Here is a 21091-nt window from a genome sequence, read left to right as displayed (position 1 = left end):
TCCGGAAGCGCAGGCTTTACCGGGCTCAGCCCCATCCAGACCCCAGGACCTGCCCTGGACAGCTGGGTCCTGCCTCCACCGTGCACAGGGCCTCAGGCTGTCCCAACCCCAGGCTCCATAGGCCCCTCCCGCGCAGGCAGGAGGCCGGTCCAGGCAGTTGGAGCAGACCTGGCCTTCAGGTCTCAGCCTTCCAGCAGAGGAGCTCCCTGTGGGAGGTGGGCGAGCCCGGCTCACTCCCTCCTCCTGAGTCCTCGGCCCGCCCGTGGAGGGGACCTCTGAGCTCTGGACCCGGGTCCAGGACTTCTCCAAGCCAAGGAATCTCTGAGACTTTCAGAGAAAACGCCTCGGGGATGCGGGTGGCTCAGACCCCCTAAGGGGAAGGTTGATGGGGATCTCACGCCGGAGGGCGCAGGGCGGGAGCAGGTGCCGCGAAGGTCATCCTGGAGGAGGGGGCGGACGCCGGTCATCCCTGCCGCGTCCGGGGCGGGCTCCCCTCAGCTGCAGGTCTGTCCTGGGGCCGCGGCGCCGCCCCTCGCTACCCGAGAAGCCGCGCCATCGCCCCTTTAAGAAGGGTCCCCCTCTCCGGCCGGGGCGAAGCCCCCAGGGGCCGCAGGCGGGAGTGGGAGGGGAGACGCAGCGCAGCTGTTACCCGGGGGTGGGGCTGGGCCGGGGGTTGCGGGGAGGAGGGGGGAACGGGATGCGGAGGGGGCGGGGTCGAGGCTGCAGCGCTTGGGGAGCGGGGGCGGGAGCCGAGCGCGGGGCACCCGGAGGCCTCCTGTACAGGCGGTACCATGGGCTCCTGCTCCGGCCGCTGCGCGCTCATCGTCCTCTGCGCTTTTCAGCTGGTGAGTGGCGACCCCTCCGCGAGCCTCCCGGAGCCCCAGGTGCCCGACCCACGGCTGCTGGGTCCCGCGCCAGCTCCAAGGGGGATGCCTCGGACCCCGGGCTGCTGCGGCCGAAGGTGGCGTCGCCTGCGGGGCGTGGGGAGTCGCGGCGCCCGGTCCCGTCCCCGGTGTGCGTGCGCGGGGGACGGCCGCGGGTCCGGAGCGGCGGGGACAGGTGCCGGGGAGCGGCTGGATGGGCGGGCGGGACGGAAGCCTTCGGGCGGGGCCGCCTGGACCCCATCGCCTGGGGAGGCGTGTGCGGCCCCGGGTGCGCGCGTGTCTCTGTCTGTGCGAGCGTTTCCCGCAGCCGGCCCCGGGCGCCGAGTGAGCGGCCAAGTGCCGATTCTGAGATCCGGGTGGGGCGATGACGGAGGCTGTGCCTGCGAGTTTGCGAGTGTAGGGGGCGGGGGGTGAGAGCGTCCTGCCCACCCGCGAGCAAATCGGCCCCGCCCGCCCCCGCCGCCCCCCATTCCGCCCGGCGTGGAGCGATGCGGAGGCGAGAAGGGGCTGGAGCCGATGCCCGGGGCGCAGCGCGGGTGTCTTCTGTATCGGGATTGGCCGGGGCTCCCTCGGCCAAGTTTCCATTCTGCCCCGGAGTCCGAAGCTCCCTGGGACGCCTAGGAGGCGGATTCTTTCCCGGAGCCCGCTGCCCTCGAGGGAGGGGGCTAAACAAAGACCTCGCTAGTCCGGGCTGGGGAAGCTTCTTTGCTTCGATGCTAATTGGCCCTGGGTCTCCCGTCTTAAAAAGGAAACGATGCTTTGTGGGCTGCGGAGCGCAGCTAGACCGCGCGCCTCCCTCCTCCTCCTGAAGCTAGAAGGGCCAGAACGGGCTGTTTCAGAGTTTTGAGCAGCAAAACCCTCGGAGTCAGTGGCTGTGCAGCTTGGGTGTCCTGTCCTCGGCTTAGGGGCACAGGCTTGTGGGGGGACCTGGGCACGGCGGAGGCATCGTGTCCTTCCTCCAGGAAGGAAGGAGCTTCCGGAGCTTTCCTGGGAGGCTCGCTGGGGCTGCGGAGATAACCTGAGGCCCTGCAACAGGCTGGGGAGCCCAAGGACCATCCCAGGCCTTGGAACAGTTGGTGTCTTTCAGTGAGTGGCTCCTCAGTGGCAGGAGTCCCTTAGGAGACTGATGGGGAGGGGCTGGAAGCAGGAATGGGGAGGGCAAGGGTGGTCCACTCGAAGACTCGAATGCCCGTCGGATGACCTCATGAAGGACAGGCACCAGCCTGGACGGTACCCCAGTTTGGAGCATGGCCAGTGGCAGTTGGTGGTGCGTGGGCGTCAGGAAGCGAGGCTGCTTTGGGGGACACTAGTGACATTGGTTTCCATCTGTTGAACGTGGTGTGAGGATGTGCTGGGGTTGATGGTGCTGGGGTTTGGGCAGGAGAAATGGGTGCTTCAGTCTCAGGTGCAGGGTGAGGCACGGCTGTGCTGGTCGGATGTGACCTCAGGGTGCAGAGGGGCGGGTGGGGTCGTGTTCCCGTTTCACCTCTGCGGTGGACAGTAGACAGATGGGCGCACATGCAGGCGCTTGGAAATTTGGTTGCAGCCAAGAGGGAAAAAGTCATCCTGGCTTGAGGGCCGCAGGGCTTCACTAGCAGACCTGGGGACTCTCCAGGGACTGGGCAGAGCCGTGTCCTCTCAGGGCCAGCCTCTAGGGTCGCTGCTGAACCGCAGCAGGGAGCTGTCAAAGGCCTTTTGTCCTGGCCGCGCTGGTAATCTGGCAGCCCACTGTGCCTCCTCTGCCTTGGGGAGGAAGAGTCCTTGACCACAGCTCTAGTCACTGCATGGGGGTGGAGGGCCCGGGAGGAAGACGGGGTTGGGTAGCCCTTTTTTTTTTTTGACAAGTCTGAGAATTTTGTGTTACCAAGCTACAGGACAAAGGGCCCAGGCATCTCTTCTGAGCGCCTTTCTCCCCAAAGAACAGTGTGAACTTTGCTAGCTCTAAGCGGGGCTGTGCCGAGTCCGATTCCCAGGCTCTGCCCTGCTGCATTGAGGAGACCCTGGGAGCCAAAGGCCCAGGAAGGGGTTTGGGGCTGGGTCCTCGCAGGGCCACCAGGGTCACCTGCTTCCATGGTGGCATGAGACTCACTGCTCACGCATGTCGCCACATGTCATGGAGCCCTGAGCCTCTGCGAGCCTTGGCTTCGAGATGAAAAAGACGCCCCCTGCCCCTCTGTGCTGCAGGGTCTCCATCCTGGAGCCAGACCTGAGGCTGCTCCTCAGGCCGAGACCCCTTAGCCGAGATGTGCAACATGTCCCAGCCGCCAGCTCAGACCTCACAGAACTGTGCCCGGCGTAGGCAAAGTGGGCCAGGGCAAGAACTGCCCCCTTGGGGGGCTCGCTTACCTTCCCCCCGGGGCTCCGGCAGGGCAGACATCCCTCCTCGTAGGTTAGTGTCCTCTGGGCAGTATGGGGAGGCCTGAGACTTAAGAGTTTTGTGGGCGGCAAGCCACCCAGGTGCCGAGGCAAGAGACCGAGGGCACGAGATGTTCCACTGTAATAAAACATATAATACAACAATAGTTATACTAGATATAGATCATAGACATGATTATATATGAATATCATTAATAATTAGTTTGTAGCAATTACTTTTTGTTCCAATATTATAATAATCCTTGCTCTACAATCGTAACCTAGGAAAAACCAGGTCATACAGAGATAGGAGCTGAGGGGACATAGTGAGAAGTGACCAGAAGACAAGTGTGAGCCTTCTGTTATGCCCGGACAGGGCCACCAGAGGGCTCCTTGGTCTAGCGGTAATGTCAGTGTCTGGGAAGAACGCCCGTTGCCAAGTGGACTGTGGTCTAGTGGTAGCGTCAGTGTCAGGGAAAAACACCCGCTACTTAGCGGACTGGGAAAGGGAGTCTCCCTTTCCCTGGGGGAGTTTAGAGAAGACTCTGTTCCTCCACCTCTTGTGGAGGACCTGACATAAGTCAGGCTCGCCCGCAGTTATCCGGAGGCCTAACTGTCTCCCTGTGATGCTGTGCTTCAGTGGTCACGCTCCTAGTCCGCCTTCATGTTCCATCCTGTACACCTGGCTCTGCCTTTTAGATAGCAGCAGCAAATTAGTGAAAGTACTGAAAGTCTCTGATAAGCAGAAATAATGGCGTAAGCTGTCTCTCTCTCTCCCTCTCTCTCTCTGCCTCGGCTGCCAGGAAGGGAAGGGCTCCCGTCCAGTGGACACGTGACCCACGTGACCTTACCTATCATTGGAGATGGCTCACACTCCTTACCCTGCCCCTTTGTCTTGTATCCAATAAATATCAGCACAGCCTGGCATTCGGGGCCACTACCGGTCTCCGCGTCTTGGTGGTAGTGGTCCCCCGGGCCCAGCAGTCTTTTGGCTGGGATGGGGGATGGGGGATGGAGTGGCTGGGGTGGGGGATAGGGTGGCTGGGGTGGGGGATGGAGTGGGTTCTGCAGCATCTTCTCTTCTCTGGGTTGTGCTTCACCAGCACGTGGGAAGGAGCTGGTGACGGGTGGGGGCAAGTGCACCAGTCCCTGCAGTTAGCGGCCTGGTCATGGCTTTGCTTAGGTTTTCTTGGTCTCCTAAATATAAAATACCAACTTTATATTCCTCAGGCACCTTTCCCTCCCCCCCGCTGGTTCTCTCTCAGCCCCGTGTGGAGGGCCAGTTCAACAGAATCCTGTAATGTCCTGAAGTGGAGGGGAGACTGCCTGCCTGCCAGAGAGCAGCCTCACCAGCACTGTCCCCAAGGCCGAGATGCAGGCAGCAGGCTGGGGCCTCGGCGTCCGGTACCCTTGTGAATCTGCATCAGTCCCTCCCAGCCATCTGACCCCCCCGAGTGGTGTTTTCTGGGCTGTCTGTGTGTCTGTCACCTGGCCCTACAATTCGTGATTTAGAACAGCGCCCGGTGTTCCCATTCTCCAGATGAGGAAACTGGGGACAGAGGGGATGGGGCCTACTCAAGGGAGGAATGCTCACACGGGGACAGACGGTGACACGCAGGGACACACGGGGTCCTGTCAGGCTCATTTGGGGGTTTTTCTTGGAAGAGCCAAGCACACAGTAGATGCTCAGTGCCTGCTCGGTGGTGGTTATGGAGCAGGAGTTAGAGCCCTGGCGTCCTTCGTCAAACAAAGGTGTGGTGGGCGGGCGTGGGGAGGAAGTCCCTGCTGAGATCCTGTCACCTTGGCCCAGTACCTGGCTGGCGGGCCTGGGGCCTCCCTCGGGTCCACCCTTCATGGTGCCCGCCCTGCTCCTAGGTCGCCGCCCTGGAGAGGCAGGTGTTTGACTTCCTGGGCTACCAGTGGGCGCCCATCCTGGCCAACTTCGTCCACATCATCGTCGTCATCCTGGGACTCTTCGGCACCATCCAGTACCGGCCGCGCTACGTCATGGTGGTGAGTCCTGGGCCCAACTCCCTTTATGGGCAGGTGGGTTGGGGTGACCAGGATGGCGGCTCCCATGGCACCATCCTGGCATATTTTCCTGGACACCACTGAACACCCCACAAATGCCAACCCAGACCCCTGGGTTCAGACCTCTTTGCTGCCTGGACATCTAGAATTCTGGTTTGGACGGAGGGGCTTTTCCGAGGCTGCTTGAAGGAGCAGCTGCATATATTGGGGAGCCCCAGGCACTGAACGCCTTCACGAATTCATGCCCTCAGTAGCCAGGGATCTGGGTGCTGCCATGATCCCTGCTTTACAGATGGGAAAACAGGCACAGAATCACTGCCGCAAGCCCAGGGTGGGACCTGGACCCCAGCAGACCCCTGGCCGTACTGTCCTTGCTGCATCCTCTGGAGAAGCTGAAAGAATGTTCAGAAAAATGTCTCTCTGCTCAGTCAGCATTTTCATTCAGTGCAGAACCAAATAATCGGTCCAGACCAGTGGTTTGCAGCTGACTTTTCCTGTAAAGGGCAGATGGTAAATACCTTAGGTGCTGTGGCCCGTGCAGTCCCAGCGCAAAAGCAGCTGGGCTGTGTGTACACAAATGGGTGTGGCTGTATCCGCAAAACTTTATGTACAAAAGCAGCTGGCAGCTCTTTGGGGCGCTCTCTTGGGGGTGGTTTTTGGGGTGCTCTGCAGTGGAGGCCTGTGCTGTCCACATGCAATGTCTGCCCGGTGAGGCGAGGACAGGTCATGGCAGCTCAGCTGGGGATGCTGTGTCCGTACGCCGACCTGTGCTGGGGCTCCCTTGAGCTGGCTGTCCCACCGCCTCATTCCTGGGGCACCCACATGGGAAAGCTCTGAGACGTGTCCCAGGGTGGGCTTGGGGGACCCCTTTCTCCATGCTGTGCATTTGGGGGCCGCCAGACTCAGGAGCAGAGGCCGCCCCTCCTATGCGATCATGGGACCCCTTCCCCCAGGGGCTGGGTGCAAGCAGGTGTGCCCGGGAGCCGCGTTCAGCTGCCGCCCCATCCTCTCCTCTCCCTAGTACACGGTGTGGGCAGCCGTCTGGGTCACCTGGAACATCTTCATCATCTGCTTCTACCTGGAAGTCGGTGGCCTCTTACAGGTGAGTACAGACCGGGAGGCAGTGGAGACCCTTCCCTGGGGTCCAGGCTGGGCCCCTGGTAACACCCCCTGTGTTTGCCCTTCATCTGTCATCTGAGGCAGGGGCTCAGTTTGTGCATGGCTCTGTCCCCAGCACCCAGAACAGCCCTGGTCTGTAGTTGGTAACTCAGTAAAGGTTTGGGGAAAGACCAGTGATTTGATTGGTGAAAGAAAGGCGTCTGTGGGTATTGGCAGGTGAGGGGGCTCCAGCTGGGGAAGAGGGGCCTCAGAGCAGGGGCAAACTCTGGCAGAGATGTGCAGGTGAATGGACACCACCCTCCTGGGGCCACGTGAAGTCCTCTGTCCCAGCCCGACCAACCCTCCAGGCTGGTAAAGCCTCGTGCTTCCTGCAATGCAGGGAACCAGGAGAAACAGGGTGGGGGCCATCGCGGAGCCGACCCTGACCGAGGCTGTTTCAGGCACTTTGCTTGCAGCTCAGAGGTTGGTCCTAAAGCCAGGGTGGGTGGATTTTGGTCTCCCCCAGGGGCTCTCTGCTCTGGCCTGTGCAGCACAGGTGGGCACTAGGGCAGGTGCCCATCCAGGCAGACGGGCCCGCGCTTCCTGGAACCATACCTGGGGCTGCAGCCGGGGAGACTGTCCTGAGGCAGACACACGTCACATGGCAGCTTTGGCCAGAGGCACGAGGAAGGGGCCCGGTGCCCCTGAGAGCGAGTTCTGGGGTCTGGGCAGGGAGGCCTTCCTGGAGGAGGAAGTGTGTGGGTCGAGGGCAGGCACAGGAGCGGCTGGGAGGGCCTTGGTATTCCTTTCCATACCATGGCTGGAGCCCTGGGGGTAGGGTGCAGTGGGAGGACAGGGGAGGTGGGAGGACAGGACCTCCCCTTGCCTTTCTGTGGTGGTGTCCCTGCAGGCTGCAGTGGGTGAGGCCGCCCACCTCCTGGTGCTAATTGGCCCTGCTCCTGCACCTCTATCCTAGGACAGCGAGCTACTGACCTTCAGCCTCTCCCGGCATCGCTCCTGGTGGCGTGAGCACTGGCCGGGCTGTCTGCACGAGGAGGTGCCGGCAGTGGGCCTCGGGGCCCCCCATGGCCAGGCCCTGGTGTCAGGTGCTGGCTGTGCCCTGGAGCCCAGCTATGTGGAGGCCCTACACAGCGGCCTGCAGATCCTGATCGCGGTGAGCGTGGGGAAGGGGGCCCTGGGGTAGGGATGGGTTGATGAGGGAGGGGACGTGGAGCTGGGGGCTCATCTCCCTGGGGTGGGGCCAGCTGACCAGGCCCCAGGCCTGTCTCTGCCTTCCTCATCCCCCACCCTTGCTGGAGAGGTTAAGGTATCATGGGTGGGTCCCATGTGGCTGGCACCTCAGTGCCTCCTCTGCAAACCACCTCCCCCAGGCAGGGCCAACCCAGGCCCTTTCTCAAGTTGAGCGTGGTGTTTGCTGTGGGGAGTGGGAAGGACTCGGATCAGGCCGAGACACCCTGCCTCCGGCTTTGACGGCCCCAAGGAGGAGGGGCATGCATCTTCCTGACAAACCCATCCATGCGTGTCCTGCTTGTTCCCTCGGCTACCCCGAGCCCATGCCAGTCACGGGAAGTGGACGGAGCCTGAGGCTGGGCCGGCAAGAAGCCCCTCAGCCTTGTCGGGAACCCTGGAGTATGCACCTGGCAAGGCTGGCACCACGTGACCCAGCTCTGACTGGACAGGGATTCTGTGGTCCCGGGTGGCGCTGAGGAGCAGCTGTTGCTTGTGCAGGAACGGGACTCTGCCATCCTCTCTGGCCCTGCACGGGTTGGTAGAGAACAGGGGCTACAATGCTGCTCCTGGTCTGGCCACATGGCCACTTCCCCGCTGTGCCTCCTCTGTGAGCCTAACAACCTCCCCGTGCCTCAGCTCCCACTTCTGTAAAATGCAGATGGTGCCAGTGCCTTCTCGAAGTGCTCAGAAGGAGGCAAAAGCTGAGGCGGATGTGTGGAGGGTGCTCGGTCAGCGTTTCACCTCAAGAGCTCCTGGGGCAGGGCCGATGTGACTGTAGCACGGCTGGTGCGGTCGCTGGAGGAACTTCTGACCGATCTCGAGGCTCCCTGGCTTTCCCTGGTGCACACGGTGGTGTTGACGCAACACACCAGGTGGACATGGGGCTTCTAGGAGCGAGGCTCCATGGCCAGCAGCTGGCAGTGGAAGCAGAATTCCAAATCTAAGGAGCCCGTGGCCTGAGCACACGTGACGGTGTGGGTGGCCTCGTGAGCTCCGCGGGCTCCTTCCTGGTGCTGCAGGAAATCAGGCCAGGCAGGTGCTGCCCCATAGCAAGGGGCCACAGACGCACCCCGCCAGCTCCAGTCGGGGCCTGTTTCTCCCACCAAAGCCACTCAGCAAGGCACAGAGGGGGCCCCAATTGTCCCCAAAATATGTGGAACTCAGGTGCCTGCCACTGGAGGAGAAAGAGTCAATTTCACAAGTGTGCACATCAAAGCTCCCGAGATTAGGCTTTGTGAGGAGGCAACAGAAACAAGCTAGGCCGGACGCGGTGGCTCATGCCTGTAATCTCAGCACTTTGGGAGGCCGAGGCGGGTCGATCACGAGGTCAGGAGATGGAGACCATCCTGGCTAACATGGTGAAACCCTGTCTCTACTAAAAATACAAAACAATTAGCCGGGCGTGGTGGCGGGCGCCTGTAGTCCCAGCTACTCGGGAGGCTGAGGCAGGAGAATGGCATGAACCCGGGAGGCAGAGCTTGCAGTGAGCCGAGATCACACCACTGCACTCCAGCCTGGGCGACAGAGCGAGACTCCGTCTCAGAAAAAAAAGGAAGCTAGAGGGGAATGAATGAAGATTCTCTCGGAGCTCTCGGAGGGGGCTGGCATGCTGTGGGAGCCGAGGCTGGAGGAGTGGGCGCTCTGCGTGGCTGGGGAGGTGGGGCCTCCTGTTGGCTTTTATCCTGACTCCCAGGGATGGGAATTTCTTTGATAGGATGTGGTTTCTAAATTCCAGCCAGCTAGTCCTCGCTAGGAGCCTGCCCCTGCTGTTTGCTCTGGAGGGTCTGGGAGAGGCTGGCGGCTTGGTTGGCCTCTGCCCAGCTGTGCTGGGGAGGGAAACGTTGGTGGCAAGAGAGTTGTCTGACAAGGCCAGGCTCTGGGGGGTGGGGCGTGGGGCCTGCAGATCCCAGGCCTCCATGCAGCAGGGAGAGGGGAGAGCTTCAGGGTGGGCCTGGGGCTGGAGCCAGGAGGATGAGCAGGAGGCGGTGGTGTGCAGGGCGGGGAGCACGGGGGTGTGGGACAGAGGTGGCCTGCAGGTCCCCAGGAGGGCACTGGCTGGAAGGGGCATCTTCCAATGGCTCCCTAAGCGCGGCTGCCTGTTCAGCACCACGGCCAGCTCCAGGACGGGGGCGTCTTGGGCTCCTTTGGCGTGGCGGGGAGACGAGCCATGGAGGTTGCCCACCCTCGGCCCTGCTCCCACCTGGCCATGGCATGGAACCAGAAATGGGCATTTGGGACACAGCTGCTTGAGTTCGCCTCAATATCAAGGAGACAGGTCTGCCTGCCTCGTGGTAAGAGAGGTCTCCTGGCCCCTGACTGACCCCTAGAAAGGAGCTGGATTTCCAGGAAAGCAACCGCCAACTCGCCTGTATCAGATGGGGTGGGGGGTCGGGGGGACAGAGCCCAAGCATGTCCAGCCCTGGGGCCTGGCCTGCATGTCCTCTCTCCTCTCCTGGGCACGGTGGCCTTCACGGGGGGCTGTTGGGCCAGGTCTATGGAGGAAGAAACCAAGACCAGAAGATGAAGTGAATTTTTGAGGTCACCCGGCTGCTCAGAGGTTGGCCTGAGGTGCAGCCAGGAAGGTTTCCTGCTTCGTTCCGGGGCCCCTCCAGTCACAGAAGTCACAGACCCACTGTCGCCTCCCTAGATGTTGTGGCCTGGAGTGTCCCCGGCCAGGCCCTCTCGCTCATGCTGTTGGTGTTTCTGGCTGCGGCAGCACTGCCTCCCTTTGCCAGAGCCCTTTTTCCCTCAGTGGCCCTGGATGCAGGTGTCTGTGAGGTGTGTGGGGCTTTGCAGTGGCCTGCCCTCTGCTCTGGACTCCCAGTCCTTCCCCTCTCCCTGCCTGACCCCTGCCCCACAGGCAGCAGCCAGCCCCCAACTCTGCCCGGAGTTGCCCGCTATACCCCGAGTCCTCAGCCTGTCTCTCCTGCACTTTGCTGGGCTCAAAACTAGAATCCCAGATGGCTTGCTTCACAGAGGAGGAGGAACCCCTGGTGGCTACTGGCTGGAGTGGGCTGGGGCCAAAGGCAAGAGGCCCGAGGGGACGCTGGGCTGGGTCTGTGCTGGCCTGGGGTTCATCCAGCCTGGGCTTCTGTGTCCTCACCCTGCTCCCTGCAGCCACTCAGGCTGACCTGGTCATCTTCCCCACCCAATATCCATTATCCTCACCCACCTGCCCCTACCCAGTTGAGTGGGGTGGGATGGAAGGCAGGGGTGCGTCCGGAACTTGAGAGCTGAGGATGCCCACGGGTCAGCTCTCCCACTCCATGTTACAGAGGAGGAACCTGAGGTCCAGGAGAGGCAGGGCCTTGGTGGTCTGGGGCGCTCCGGTGCGTCTGCCCACATCGCCGCAGTGACACCCCGCAGTCTCGCCTGGCCGCACTCACGCCCCTACCTGTGGTGTCTTTCAGCTTCTGGGCTTTGTCTGTGGCTGCTATGTGGTCAGCGTGTTTACGGAGGAAGAGGACAGCTGTGAGTATGGGGCCTCCGCAGGCAGCGGGGCGGGAGACGGCTACAGAGGTGGCAGCTCTGAGTCTGTCCTGTCTGGGGCAAGGCGAGAGACCTCCCCACTTGGGAGGGACCCCACGTCCAGCAGGGCCTTGCTCACGGCTGTAGGCCTGAGCGAGGACTCGCCACACACCAGGGAAGAGATGAGCAGAGGTCCTGGCCTGGGGGCTCCAGTGGTCAGCTGCCCCCCAGGTCCAAGGGCTCCTGTGCTTCGGGCTGGGCCTGCCCTCATGATCCCCGCAGTGGCCACGGTAGAAGGTCTGAGCTCAGACTGCCGAGGTCCAGGCCGATGCAGCCTCCAGGCAGATCAGAACCGGGCCCCATGGCCAGGACGTTCACATCAGGCCCTCAGTGGCAACCTGGACCCATCTAGGCAGCTCAGAACCAGGCCCCGCTGGCCGGGACACTCACATCAGGCCCTGGGTGGCAGCCTGGACCCCCAGGCCCCACTGGTCGGGACGTTCACATCAGGCCCTTGGTGGCAGCCTGGACCCATCTAGGCAGCTCAGAACCAGGCCCCGCTAGCTGGGACACTCACATTAGACCCTCGGTGGCAGCCTGGACCCCCAGGCCGCACTGGCTGGGATGTTCACATCAGGCCTTCAGTGGCAGCCTGGACCCATCTAGGCAGCTCAGAACCAGGCCCCGCTGTCCAGGACACTCACATCAGGCCCTCAGTGGCAACCTGGACCCATCTATGCAGGATTTTCATTTTCCCTCTGCTCGCCAGCCCCTGTCAGCTTTCCTGTGATTTGCAACACGAGTGGTCCACACTCAGGCGCCCTCGCCGGGCCCCTCATCCTGATGTGGTCTCACAGGAAGACCCTGTGGAGAAGGATAGAGCCGGGTGGGGAAGGGCAGATGCCAAGCAGGGTCTGGGTGTGCCCAGGGGGCCCACGGTTCCTATGGACAGAACTATCCCTGGGGTCAGAATCCAGTTCAGAGCCATCTGTCCCCAGGACTCCAGGAGCCATGGAGTCAGCAGTCCACATGTCAGAGGGCACCCTACCCTCAGACCGGGCCTGATTCCAGAGGCGAGGAATGCCCTCAGAGCCTCAGCCCCCAGCGCCCAGCATCCCTCAGCCACTCTGCTGCTGATCCTAAACCATCACTCAGAGCTCAGCCAGCTTCCTGGGAGGAGGCAAACGGCTTCCACATGCTGGTTCCATTCAAACATTTTAAGATGGGAATCCCATTTGAACCTGGGGTTCAAAATGCATCGACTTTGCCCAGCAAGCCCCTGCCGCCTGCTGGCTGTGCAGACACAGTGTCAAGGAAGCCGTCGGTCTGAACGTGACAGAGGGTGGCCGGAGAGTGGGCGGAACACGGTGCAGCCCCTGCACAGGCTGGAGGACCCGGGCTGTCCTACCCCCGCCATCCCCCGAAGCCATCCCTGCACATGCCAAGGACCCGGGCTGTCCTACCCCCGCCATCCCCTGAGGCCGTCCCCGCACAGGCCAGAGGAACTGGGCTGTCCTACCCCCGCTGTCCACCGATGCCATCCCCGCACAGGCCGAGGACCCGGGCTGTCCTACCCCTGCCGTCCCCCCAGGCCGTGTCCCCTCTGCTGTCACGTCAGGGCTCTGGGCACCGTCTGTGCCCCCAAGGACCCCTTGGGCTTTGTTCTCTGGTTGGGCTTGTTTTCCACTCTGACATCTTTTCCATTGTGTGGGTTTTGTTTTATTTGGGTCTTGATTTCTTTCAGTTGATTTCATTGGTGGATTTGATCCATTTCCTCTCTACCATGTCAATGAAAAGCCACCCAGCCTCTTGTCCAAGCAGGCGTACTTGTAAGTATGGCTGGCAGAACCTGCTCTGCGGCCAGCCTGGCCAAGCTGGCGCTCACAGTGAGAGGCTGCCTTCCCTGGGGGCCTCACCAGGCACCTGCCTGTCCGTTCTGCCATCCATCCGTCCATCCATCCACCCTCACTTTTCTAACATCTGCTTCCTGCCAGGCTCCGGGGTGGTACTGGGGCTGCAGAGACCTAGGACCCAGTCCCAGCCCAGAAGCTCAGAGCCCAGCAGAGATGGAGCCTGTGGGAGGAGTTGGGTCCAGGAGTCGTCTCTGAGTCAGGGGCCGCAAGGGTGTCCTGAAGAGCCACTTCCCAGCAGGTGGCATGGGGGTGCCGTAGGGGTCTCTCCGTGGCAGGAGCTGGGGACCTGGTTTCCTATCTGGCAGAACCAGACTTGTTTCTTGAAAGGCAGTGTCCACAGCTCTGCAAACCCCAGACTTTGGCATGGGGTGCCGGGGCTCCCAGCTGGCCTCCTCTGAAATAGCTTTTGCCACACAGCCCGCCCTGTACACAATCCTAGTTTGGGGCTCAGAATAGGTGGCTGCACCGCCCCTGGGCTGCCCAGGCCCCCAGAGACTCCTGATGGCACGCCCCTGGGTAGCCCCGGCCCTTCTCTCCTGAAAATGAGGGCTGTCACGGCAGGGGCCGTTCAAGGTAGCAGGAGCCCAGCTCCCATGTCAGAGAACAGGGGAATAAAGACCTGGGCAGGGGTGGGGTCACACGCAGGCCCTGAGCCAGGGTCCCAGGCACACCCCTGGGTGAGCCCCCACTCCACTCCCAGCCCCACAGGCCAGACCCCACTGAGATGTCAGTAAACAGGCACAGGACGCTGACCTGCTGGCACAGGGAGAGGCAGTGGGGGCTTTCCAGAGCCCCAGCCCCACCCACCTCCTTTCTGCCGAAGGTCTGAAGCCGTCCACTGCTTGGACTTTGTTCCATTTCAGGTTCTCCAGGGGGAGGGGGTGGCAGCCCCCAGTGGCCGCCCCAGCCCTGTTCCCCCAGGTGCTCTCTGACCTTGTCCCCCCAGGCCTGCGTAAGTGAGGAAACAGCTGATCCTGCTCCTGCGGCCTCCAGCCTCGGCGACTGACCAGTGACAATGACAGGAGCTCCCAGGCCTTGGGACATGCCCCCACCCAGCACCCCCCAGGTGGCCAGCAGCACCTGCCCTGGGTTCTAAGTGCTGGACACCAGCCAGGGCGGCAGGGCAGTGCCACGGCTGGCTGCAGCTTCAAGAGAGTTTGTAATTTCCTTGCTCTTAAAAAAAAAAAAGAAAACATACAAAAGAAAAGGCAGAGCCCCACATGCCCACCTCCTCCGGCAACATGGGGGTCACAGCTCTGCCCCCAGGCCGTCTTCTCGTCGAGGAGCCCCTCCCTCAGGTGCCCACCTGGGGCTGCTGGACCCTTGGGCTGCAAGCACTGCTGCTGGGATGCAGCGACGCGGGAACGGCGCAGCCTCCCCAGGAAGTCAATGTGAGCCCCGAGACCCCTCAAGTGGTGAGGGCCCCAGTTGAACATGGAGGGTGCCCAACCCCAAACTCGTGCCGGAAGAACCCCCACCCCACCCAGGAGCTGAGGCTGATGGAGCCCTGGGGTGGGGGCTGGGCTTGACCAGGAACGGCAGAGCCAGGCCCCAAGGCATAGGGCAGGGCACGTGGTGGTGACGAGCAGGCGGTACTCTTGTAAAGAGGGGTCTTGGGCAAACAGTTCCAAAGGCTCCCCCAGGTATCATCAAGTTGGTAAATAAACAGGAACATGGCCCTCACCCACTCTCCGGAAGATGCCGAGCTTGGGGGACAGTCAGGGGTACTCAGGTGGGGCCTGAGGCCTGCCCGTTCCTTAAAATACTGGAGGATAAGCGCGAGGGGGAGGCAAGGGGCCCGGAAGGGGGTGTCCGCGGGAGTGGGGGAAGTTTGGGGAGCAGCCTGGAGCCAGCTGGACCTAGGCAGGTACTGCCCTGCCGGCCTGGAGAGGTGGTGACCTGTGTCTGGTTGGGCGGGTGGGGAGGCAGCTCGTGGTCTGGAACAGGCTGCTGGGTACATTCAGGGAAAACCCACTTTATTTCTATTCAGAAGCATTCAAATAGGTACAGTAAAGCCATCCCCCACACCAAGCAGGGGCTTCCTTCTCCACCCCGGGCAGTGGTCGGGGAATCAGGGCTGGTCAGTGCTGGGTGGACACCAGCTCTGCCGTCCTCAGCAGGCCCAGAACACAGTCCAGAACAGGCAGAGAGGGGCAGGGAGCCCACTCCGCAGCCCAGCTGGCCAGCCATGGCACCTAGAGGGAGAGGAGGGGTGGGTAACTCAATGGCAACCGACCATCACAAACAGGCTCAGGTCCCAGAATTCCCTGCCCGACCACTTTGTCCCCCGCCAGAAGATCTTCAGACACATCCCGGGGATAACTACAGAGGCCCTGGGGAGCCCCGAGGCGGTCACAGCACCTGTCCCTCGGCCAGCATGGGGCATCCCACCCACTTCTCTAAGAACAGGTTCACACACCCCCTTCCCACGCAGGTGTTCCCACCATGCCTTGGTCCCGGGTTGAGGCCAGGCCCGTGTCTTGCTTGTGTAAGCCCAACCCGGCCCACCCTGTTTCCCTAAACGCCTCCAAAGCCGGCTTTCCTTGACCACTGAGGAAAATCAAGGCCGAGAGGAGCCAGCAGGCGTCGGTTAATGCGGGCAGGCAGAGCTGTGGTGGCCCCCAGGGCACGGTGCTGAGAAGGACCAGGCCCCAACCTAAGCGTCAAGGGAGGTAGTAAGATTGATGGGCACTATCAGTGGGACCTGGGGGCGGGATAAAGACAGGCAGACGCTGCCACCCGGGAAGGGCCTGCATGGGTTCAGGAGGGCCGGGCACGGCCGGCTCAGGGCCACCTCCGGAGGAGGGCTGGCTGCACGTGGTGCTGGGGCGCTCACCTGGCCTAGGACAGGAAGGTGCGCACGCGGCTGCGGACGGGGGCTCTGCAGATGGGGCACAGCTGCAGGCTGGGGGCACACTCAGCACAGACCAGGTGGCCGCACGGCACAAAGACGATGGACACGGCGCGGTCCAGGCACACCTTGCACCTCCTCTCCTCCTGCAGCCGCCGCAGCTGCTCCTCCACATCCCTGGCTCCTGGGGGCTCAAGAACCCACCACGCCCTCTGGGCCTGGGCTGGACTGACTCCTCCTAGGAGGACAGGCCTGCAAAATGTCCCCACACCCTGGCCCCCACCCTCTATGGGCCATGGAAGGTTGGGGTCACCCGGCCCTCCCCTGCCCCAGCCCCCACCCCAGGGGGTCCCGGGCCTGCACCTGGCTCCTGGGCACTTTCAGACTGGACCTCTCTTCTGTGTGTGGGCAGCTCAGGGTCCCCAGAGGCAGGGACTGTGGACAGTTAGGATAGACTTGAGGCCTAACTGCCAAGGAGAAAGCTGGGCTGGCCCAGATACAGGTCCGCAGCCTGTGGGGTCCAGTTCTGGCCGAGAGTGGAGGGGCTGCAGAGTACCCCCGCTCCCGACACTTCTTCCCACCCCTCCCACAGCGTAACAGGATCCAGAGGCTTCCTGGAGGGGCCACCAGAGAGCCTGTCCCTTGTCCAAGGCCCTCTGCACATCCAGCCCATCTGGCAGTAGCTGCAGATGCTGTGTGCTGGGCACTGTTGGGGGTGGTATGGCGAGGAGCGATGGGCTGTGCCCAAGGGGTAAGCTGGGAGAGAAGCAGAATGGGGCCTGGCACTGGGGGAGGCCCCTGCCGCCCCACCCCCACCCTCACATAGCACAGCCCCCTGAAGCCAACCCCGGCAGCAGCCTCACACCCAGTCACGTGCCCGTCACTCTCCCTGCTGTCCGGGAGGGTGGAGACACCCAGTGGCCTTGGCCAGGCACAGGCTGCAGGCGCACAAGGAGTCAGCAGGGGTGGTGTCAGCTCTCACCGGAGGGGGCCGCAGGGGCTGCATCTTCCGGTTCTTCCCACGGGTCCTGGAAGGAGCCAGAGACCATCGGTGCCTTGGGGAAACAGGAGGGGCAGGACCCCACTGCCGCCCGGAGCCCCGAGGAGAGGTGGCGCTCACCCAGGAGCCCAGCAGCAGGGAGTGAGTCTCCTGCACACTGTGGACAAAGTCTCTTCCTTTTGACCGGAGCAGGAACTGACAGCTGCAGATGCCCCACAGATGTAGGTTGGGGTTCAGGGCCCCCACTGTCTGCTTCAAGCCCTTGGATCCCCGGGGGTCAGGGTTGGGCCCCCTCCTCCCGCCGCCCTGCAGTGCCCGTGGGCATGGGCGAGGAGGGCTGCTTTGGGGACGCCTCCATGGGGTTTCAGGGTAGTCCCATGGGACAGGCATTTCTGCCCCCAGCAGCCCTTCCGAAAAGGGGCCCTCACAGGAAAAGTGGGTACCTGCTGGCCAGAAGCACCATCCACAGAGGGGCCTCCCCAGTGCCCTGTGGGGCCAGGGAGGCAAAGCAGGCCTGGTGTTGGGTCGACAGAGCCGTTGGGGGCCCTCCCCTGACCCGTGATCAGACCCGGGACCCCCCGGGGGCGGCCGGTACCTGGGGAACCACTTGGCATGCTCGGTCCAGGGGTCGTCCCCGCGCTTCCAGCTCTGCAGGCCCCCGTAGCAGAAGAAGCACCTCACCTTGTCCTGCTGGCCTGGAGTGCAGAGAGATGCTGGCCCCAGCCAGGCCCCACCCAGTCCCCGGGCCCCCGGTGTGTCCTTCCAAGGCTATGAGAGCTTCAGCTGGAGGAGAGCTCCCAGGTGGCGAGAAGGAGGAGGGGGTGGGCAGGGGGCTTGGTGGGAGATGTCACTTGCACCTCATTAGCATCAAAGGTGAAAAGGGGACAAGGGTGACTGGGGTGCCGGCCAGGATGGGTGAGAATGTTCAGGAAAGGACTGAGCTGGCATTTGCATTGTTCACAGAGTGAGCAGTGGGAGCCCCCCAGGGCTTGGCACATCTATGGCCCTGGGGCTTTAGGAGCCAGAAGGGCCCCTCCCCAGGTCTCTGTTTCCCAAGATGGATTCCCAGTGAGAGGAAAAAGGGAGGCTGCCCTAGAAGGCCAGTCTGGGGCCAGGCTCGGTTTTAGGAACTCACGCCTCCCTTTGGGGGTGGGGGACCCCTCATCTCTCTACTTCCTGGTGGCCCCGTCCCCTCCTCGGCATCCATGCGATACGTCACCTGCCACTGACATCACAGGTTTGGGCTGCATCGGGCACTGGACCTCTACCAGCCCCAAAGACCCCGGCTCTGCACCTGCTATGCCTCTTGCCTGGCCTTTGCCTGCTAAGCCTTGGACCTCCAGGGAGGTGGGTGAGCTGGGCCTGCCCCTTCACGCCACAGCTCCTGACTGTCCCAGCCACTGTTCCCCCCACCAGCTGTCTTAAGTTGGTCCAGCCTTACCAGGATGGTGCCCCCCAGAGCCCACTGCTGACAATGACCGTGGCTGTGCCAGTATTTGTAAAGCCCTCGGTGGGCCCTGCTGCCCTGTCCTTCAGCCAGGAAGTGGCAGAGCTGGGACCTGAACTCAGGTCTGACCACATGGTCCGTAGCTGTAGGGCTGAGGAGCAGGCCCAGGCCAAGACTAGGATAGGTACTCCGGGGACTTGATTCAGTTGGGGAAGACCAGACAGTAGCTGCCAGGTTGGGGCCTGGAGAAATTCCCCACAGGCTGGGCATCCAGGACCTTCTGGCTGACCCTTGGTCACCCTGATCCTGTTCTTTAAACATCTCCTCTCCCTGTGCAGAACAGCAACAGGGAAGATGAGGGCCCCAGGCAATGTCAGCCCCACCCATTTCTATCACAAAAGGGTATTTGTGCACCAAGCTGGCGGCCTCCGAAGCTGAGACCCCCAGACCGTGGCCAGAGGCAGCCCCTCCTCATGTCCCACGGTCTGAAACACTCAGCCAGCAGAGACTCTGGGGGAGGGTGTCAGGCACGAGCCCGTGGGCACTGAAGCGGCTTGCAGGACCACTGCTCCGTCATCAGGCCAGACCCTTCCTGTTGGGGGATGGATGCTACGGAGGAGGCAGAGCCCTGGGCTGGAAGGGTCCAGAATCGTGCCCGGGCCCATGGCAGGAAGGCCCCCCCGCCCGGGACTGACCTGTGTGGAAGAAGCCGGCAGCAGCCAGCAGCTCGGGTGGCACCTCAGTGGTCAGCGGCCAGTCATAGAAAGAGGCCAGGCGCAACTCCTCAGAGCCCATGCCGGGGAAGGCAGGCCCCCTGGACAAGGTGGCCCCGGCGCCCTCCTCCTCTTCCTCCTCTGCCAGGGGCCGCAGCTGGCCCAGGATCTGCCCATCCACGTGGTCCCAGGCTCTGCAGGTGTCCAGGCCTAGGACAGGGCTGCCCAGAGAGCGGGGTCCACAGTGCTCCTGTGCGGGACCATCACCAGCTGCCCAGTGGCTCGGCTGTGGTCCACAGTGCAGGCACTTGGCACTGTCTTTAGGCCCCATGGAGGGAACACCGGCTTTGACCTGGTTTGCAGCAGAAATGGGGGCTGATGGCCAATCCCAGAATATGCCCAGCTGGCCCTTCTGGAGCTCCTGACCCCCGGGGCCCACCCCGGGGACAGCAGGGATAGGCACAGGCCTGCCACCAGACACCCTGGGAGGGGAGTATCCCAGGGCCCACAGCTTTCTGGAAGTGGCCAGGGTGGCCTCTGGGGTCACATGCTCTGTGCAGCGGGGGCGTGTCATGGGGCCCCTGGCAGGGTTGCAGATGCTGCTGACTGCACGTGAGCAGGTCATGTCTCTCTGAACAAGACAGGAGGGAACTGAGCATGGAGACCCCTCCCCAGGCTGGTGCCTGCCCCAGGGCTGTGGGGGAGGGGTTGGGGAGCTGGAGATGATGGCTCCAAGGTCAGGCGCCCAGGGCAGCCTCTGGAAGCAGAGAAGGCTCAAGTAAGGACATATGGGCTGTGCTGCCTGTCTAGGCAGGGGCCGTGACCCCCCACCTTGCAGGGGTGACTCTGGCCTCACAGGGGCCTAGTGCTGCGTCTTGCAGAGCAGGGAGGCAGGTCACCCGGCTGTTCTCTGAAACATCCCTCTGCCCCAAGGGGCTTCCGCAGGTCTGGGAGCAGCTCTTGTCCTCAGGCCAGGAAAATCAGAGCAGAAAGAAGGGCCTGAGCTGCCCTCACCTCCCCCTCCCCCTTCCCCCCTTCACCCTCCTCCTTCTTCCCCTTCCTCCTCCCCTTCCCCCTCCCTGCTCTTTCCCTCCTTCCCCCACCTCCCCTCACTTCCCCCCATCTCCCTCCACCTCCTTCCGTACCAGCCTCCCAAGGTAGCCAAGGGAGAGGCTCTGATGTCCCCAAAAGAGGAGTACTCAGTGTCAGTGCTGGAATCAGAGTTCCTGAGGTGTGCTGTGACCCTGGCTGCTGGTCCCAGCTCCACACTGCGCCATGCTGCTAAACCCCACAGCGAGGGAACAGGGAGGAGCACTTAACCCCACCGCGAGGGAACAGGGAGGAGCCCTTAACCCCACCGCGAGGGAACAGGGAGGAGCACTTAACCCCACAGCGAGGGAACAGGGAGGAGCCCTTCACCCCACAGCGAGGGAACAGGGAGGAGCACTTCACCCCACAGCGAGGGAACAGGGAGGAGCACTTCACCCCAGAGCGAGGGAACAGGGAGGAGCCCTTAACCCCACAGCGAGGGAACAGGGAGGAGCCCTTAACCCCACTGCGAGGGAACAGGGAGGAGCCCTTCACCCCACAGCGAGGGAAGAGGGAGGAGCCCTTAACCCCACAGCGAGGGAACAGGGAGGAGCACTTAATCCCACAGCGAGGGAACAGGGAGGAGCACTTCACCCCAGAGCGAGGGAACAGGGAGGAGCACTTCACCCCAGAGCGAGGGAACAGGGAGGAGCCCTTCACCCCACAGCGAGGGAACAGGGAGGAGCCCTTCACCCCACAGCGAGGGAACAGGGAGGAGCCCTTCACCCCACAGCGAGGGAACAGGGAGGAGCCCTTCACCCCACAGCGAGGGAACAGGGAGGAGCCCTTCACCCCACAGCGAGGGAACAGGGAGGAGCCCTTCACCCCACAGCGAGGGAACAGGGAGGAGCCCTTCACCCCACAGCGAGGGAACAGGGAGGAGCCCTTCACCCCACAGCGAGGGAACAGGGAGGAGCCCTTCACCACACCGCGAGGGAACAGGGAGGAGCACTTAACCCCACCGCGAGGGAACAGGGAGGAGCCCTTAACC

General features: G+C 62.7%; 2 protein-coding genes across 11 annotated transcripts; one reads left to right on the top strand and one right to left on the bottom strand.

Moving 5' to 3' along the window:
• The first annotated feature begins 713 nt into the window (after positions 1-713).
• Positions 714-14193, top strand: NKAIN4 (sodium/potassium transporting ATPase interacting 4). Of its 5 annotated transcripts, none has more exons than XM_054542347.2 (8): positions 728-845; positions 4470-4643; positions 5115-5252; positions 6292-6372; positions 7345-7542; positions 11030-11090; positions 12832-12916; positions 13947-14193. In XM_054542347.2, the coding sequence occupies exons 1-8, from the start codon at positions 792-794 to the stop codon at positions 13954-13956; spliced, it is 801 nt and encodes a 266-aa protein (XP_054398322.1). In that variant the 5' UTR covers positions 728-791; the 3' UTR covers positions 13957-14193. The 5 variants fall into 5 exon arrangements, with proteins under 5 accessions (XP_024094530.1, XP_054398322.1, XP_054398323.1 ...); XM_054542345.2 differs by lacking the exon at positions 728-845 and adding an exon at positions 1982-2151; XM_024238762.3 differs by lacking the exon at positions 4470-4643 and having other exon boundaries at positions 714-845.
• Positions 14194-14805: 612 nt separating this feature from the next.
• On the bottom strand, positions 14806-19986 carry BIRC7 (baculoviral IAP repeat containing 7). Of its 6 annotated transcripts, XM_003779398.3 has the most exons (7): positions 18994-19830; positions 17447-17546; positions 16972-17053; positions 16834-16879; positions 16215-16286; positions 15837-16089; positions 14806-15195 (listed from the first exon to the last, which is right to left on the bottom strand). In XM_003779398.3, exons 1-6 carry the CDS (start codon positions 19634-19636, stop codon positions 15842-15844), a joined length of 1191 nt encoding a protein of 396 aa, XP_003779446.2. In that variant the 5' UTR covers positions 19637-19830; the 3' UTR covers positions 14806-15195; positions 15837-15841. The 6 variants fall into 6 exon arrangements, with proteins under 6 accessions (XP_003779446.2, XP_054398318.1, XP_054398315.1 ...); XM_054542344.2 differs by lacking the exon at positions 14806-15195 and adding an exon at positions 17295-17338 and having other exon boundaries at positions 16040-16286; XM_054542343.2 differs by lacking the exon at positions 14806-15195 and adding an exon at positions 19843-19986 and having other exon boundaries at positions 16035-16286; positions 16972-17546; positions 18994-19363.
• Positions 19987-21091: the final 1105 nt, after the last annotated feature.

This window comes from Pongo abelii, chromosome 21 (genome assembly GCF_028885655.2).
Source record: "Pongo abelii isolate AG06213 chromosome 21, NHGRI_mPonAbe1-v2.0_pri, whole genome shotgun sequence".
Lineage (NCBI taxonomy): Eukaryota > Metazoa > Chordata > Mammalia > Primates > Hominidae > Pongo > Pongo abelii.
Note: the sequence above shows the minus strand (reverse complement) of the source record. Positions and strands in the feature narration are given on the sequence as shown.

Excerpts from the sequence above, each read along its gene's own strand:
- NKAIN4 (XM_054542345.2), top strand. The coding sequence starts at position 2,011 with ATGGGGAGGGGCTGGAAGCAGGAATGGGGAGGGCAAGGGTGGTCCACT. Across the intron at positions 2,152-4,469 it reads ATGGCCAGTGGCAGTTGGTG|GCACCTTTCCCTCCCCCCCG; the intron begins GTGCGTGGGCGT and ends TATATTCCTCAG. Across the intron at positions 5,253-6,291 it reads GGCCGCGCTACGTCATGGTG|TACACGGTGTGGGCAGCCGT; the intron begins GTGAGTCCTGGG and ends TCCTCTCCCTAG.
- BIRC7 (XM_054542340.2), bottom strand. The coding sequence starts at position 19,636 with ATGACCTGCTCACGTGCAGTCAGCAGCATCTGCAACCCTGCCAGGGGC. Across the intron at positions 17,547-18,993 it reads TGCCGGCTTCTTCCACACAG|GCCAGCAGGACAAGGTGAGG; the intron begins GTCAGTCCCGGG and ends TCTGCACTCCAG. Across the intron at positions 16,880-16,971 it reads CCCTGCTGCTGGGCTCCTGG|GACCCGTGGGAAGAACCGGA; the intron begins GTGAGCGCCACC and ends GGCTCCTTCCAG.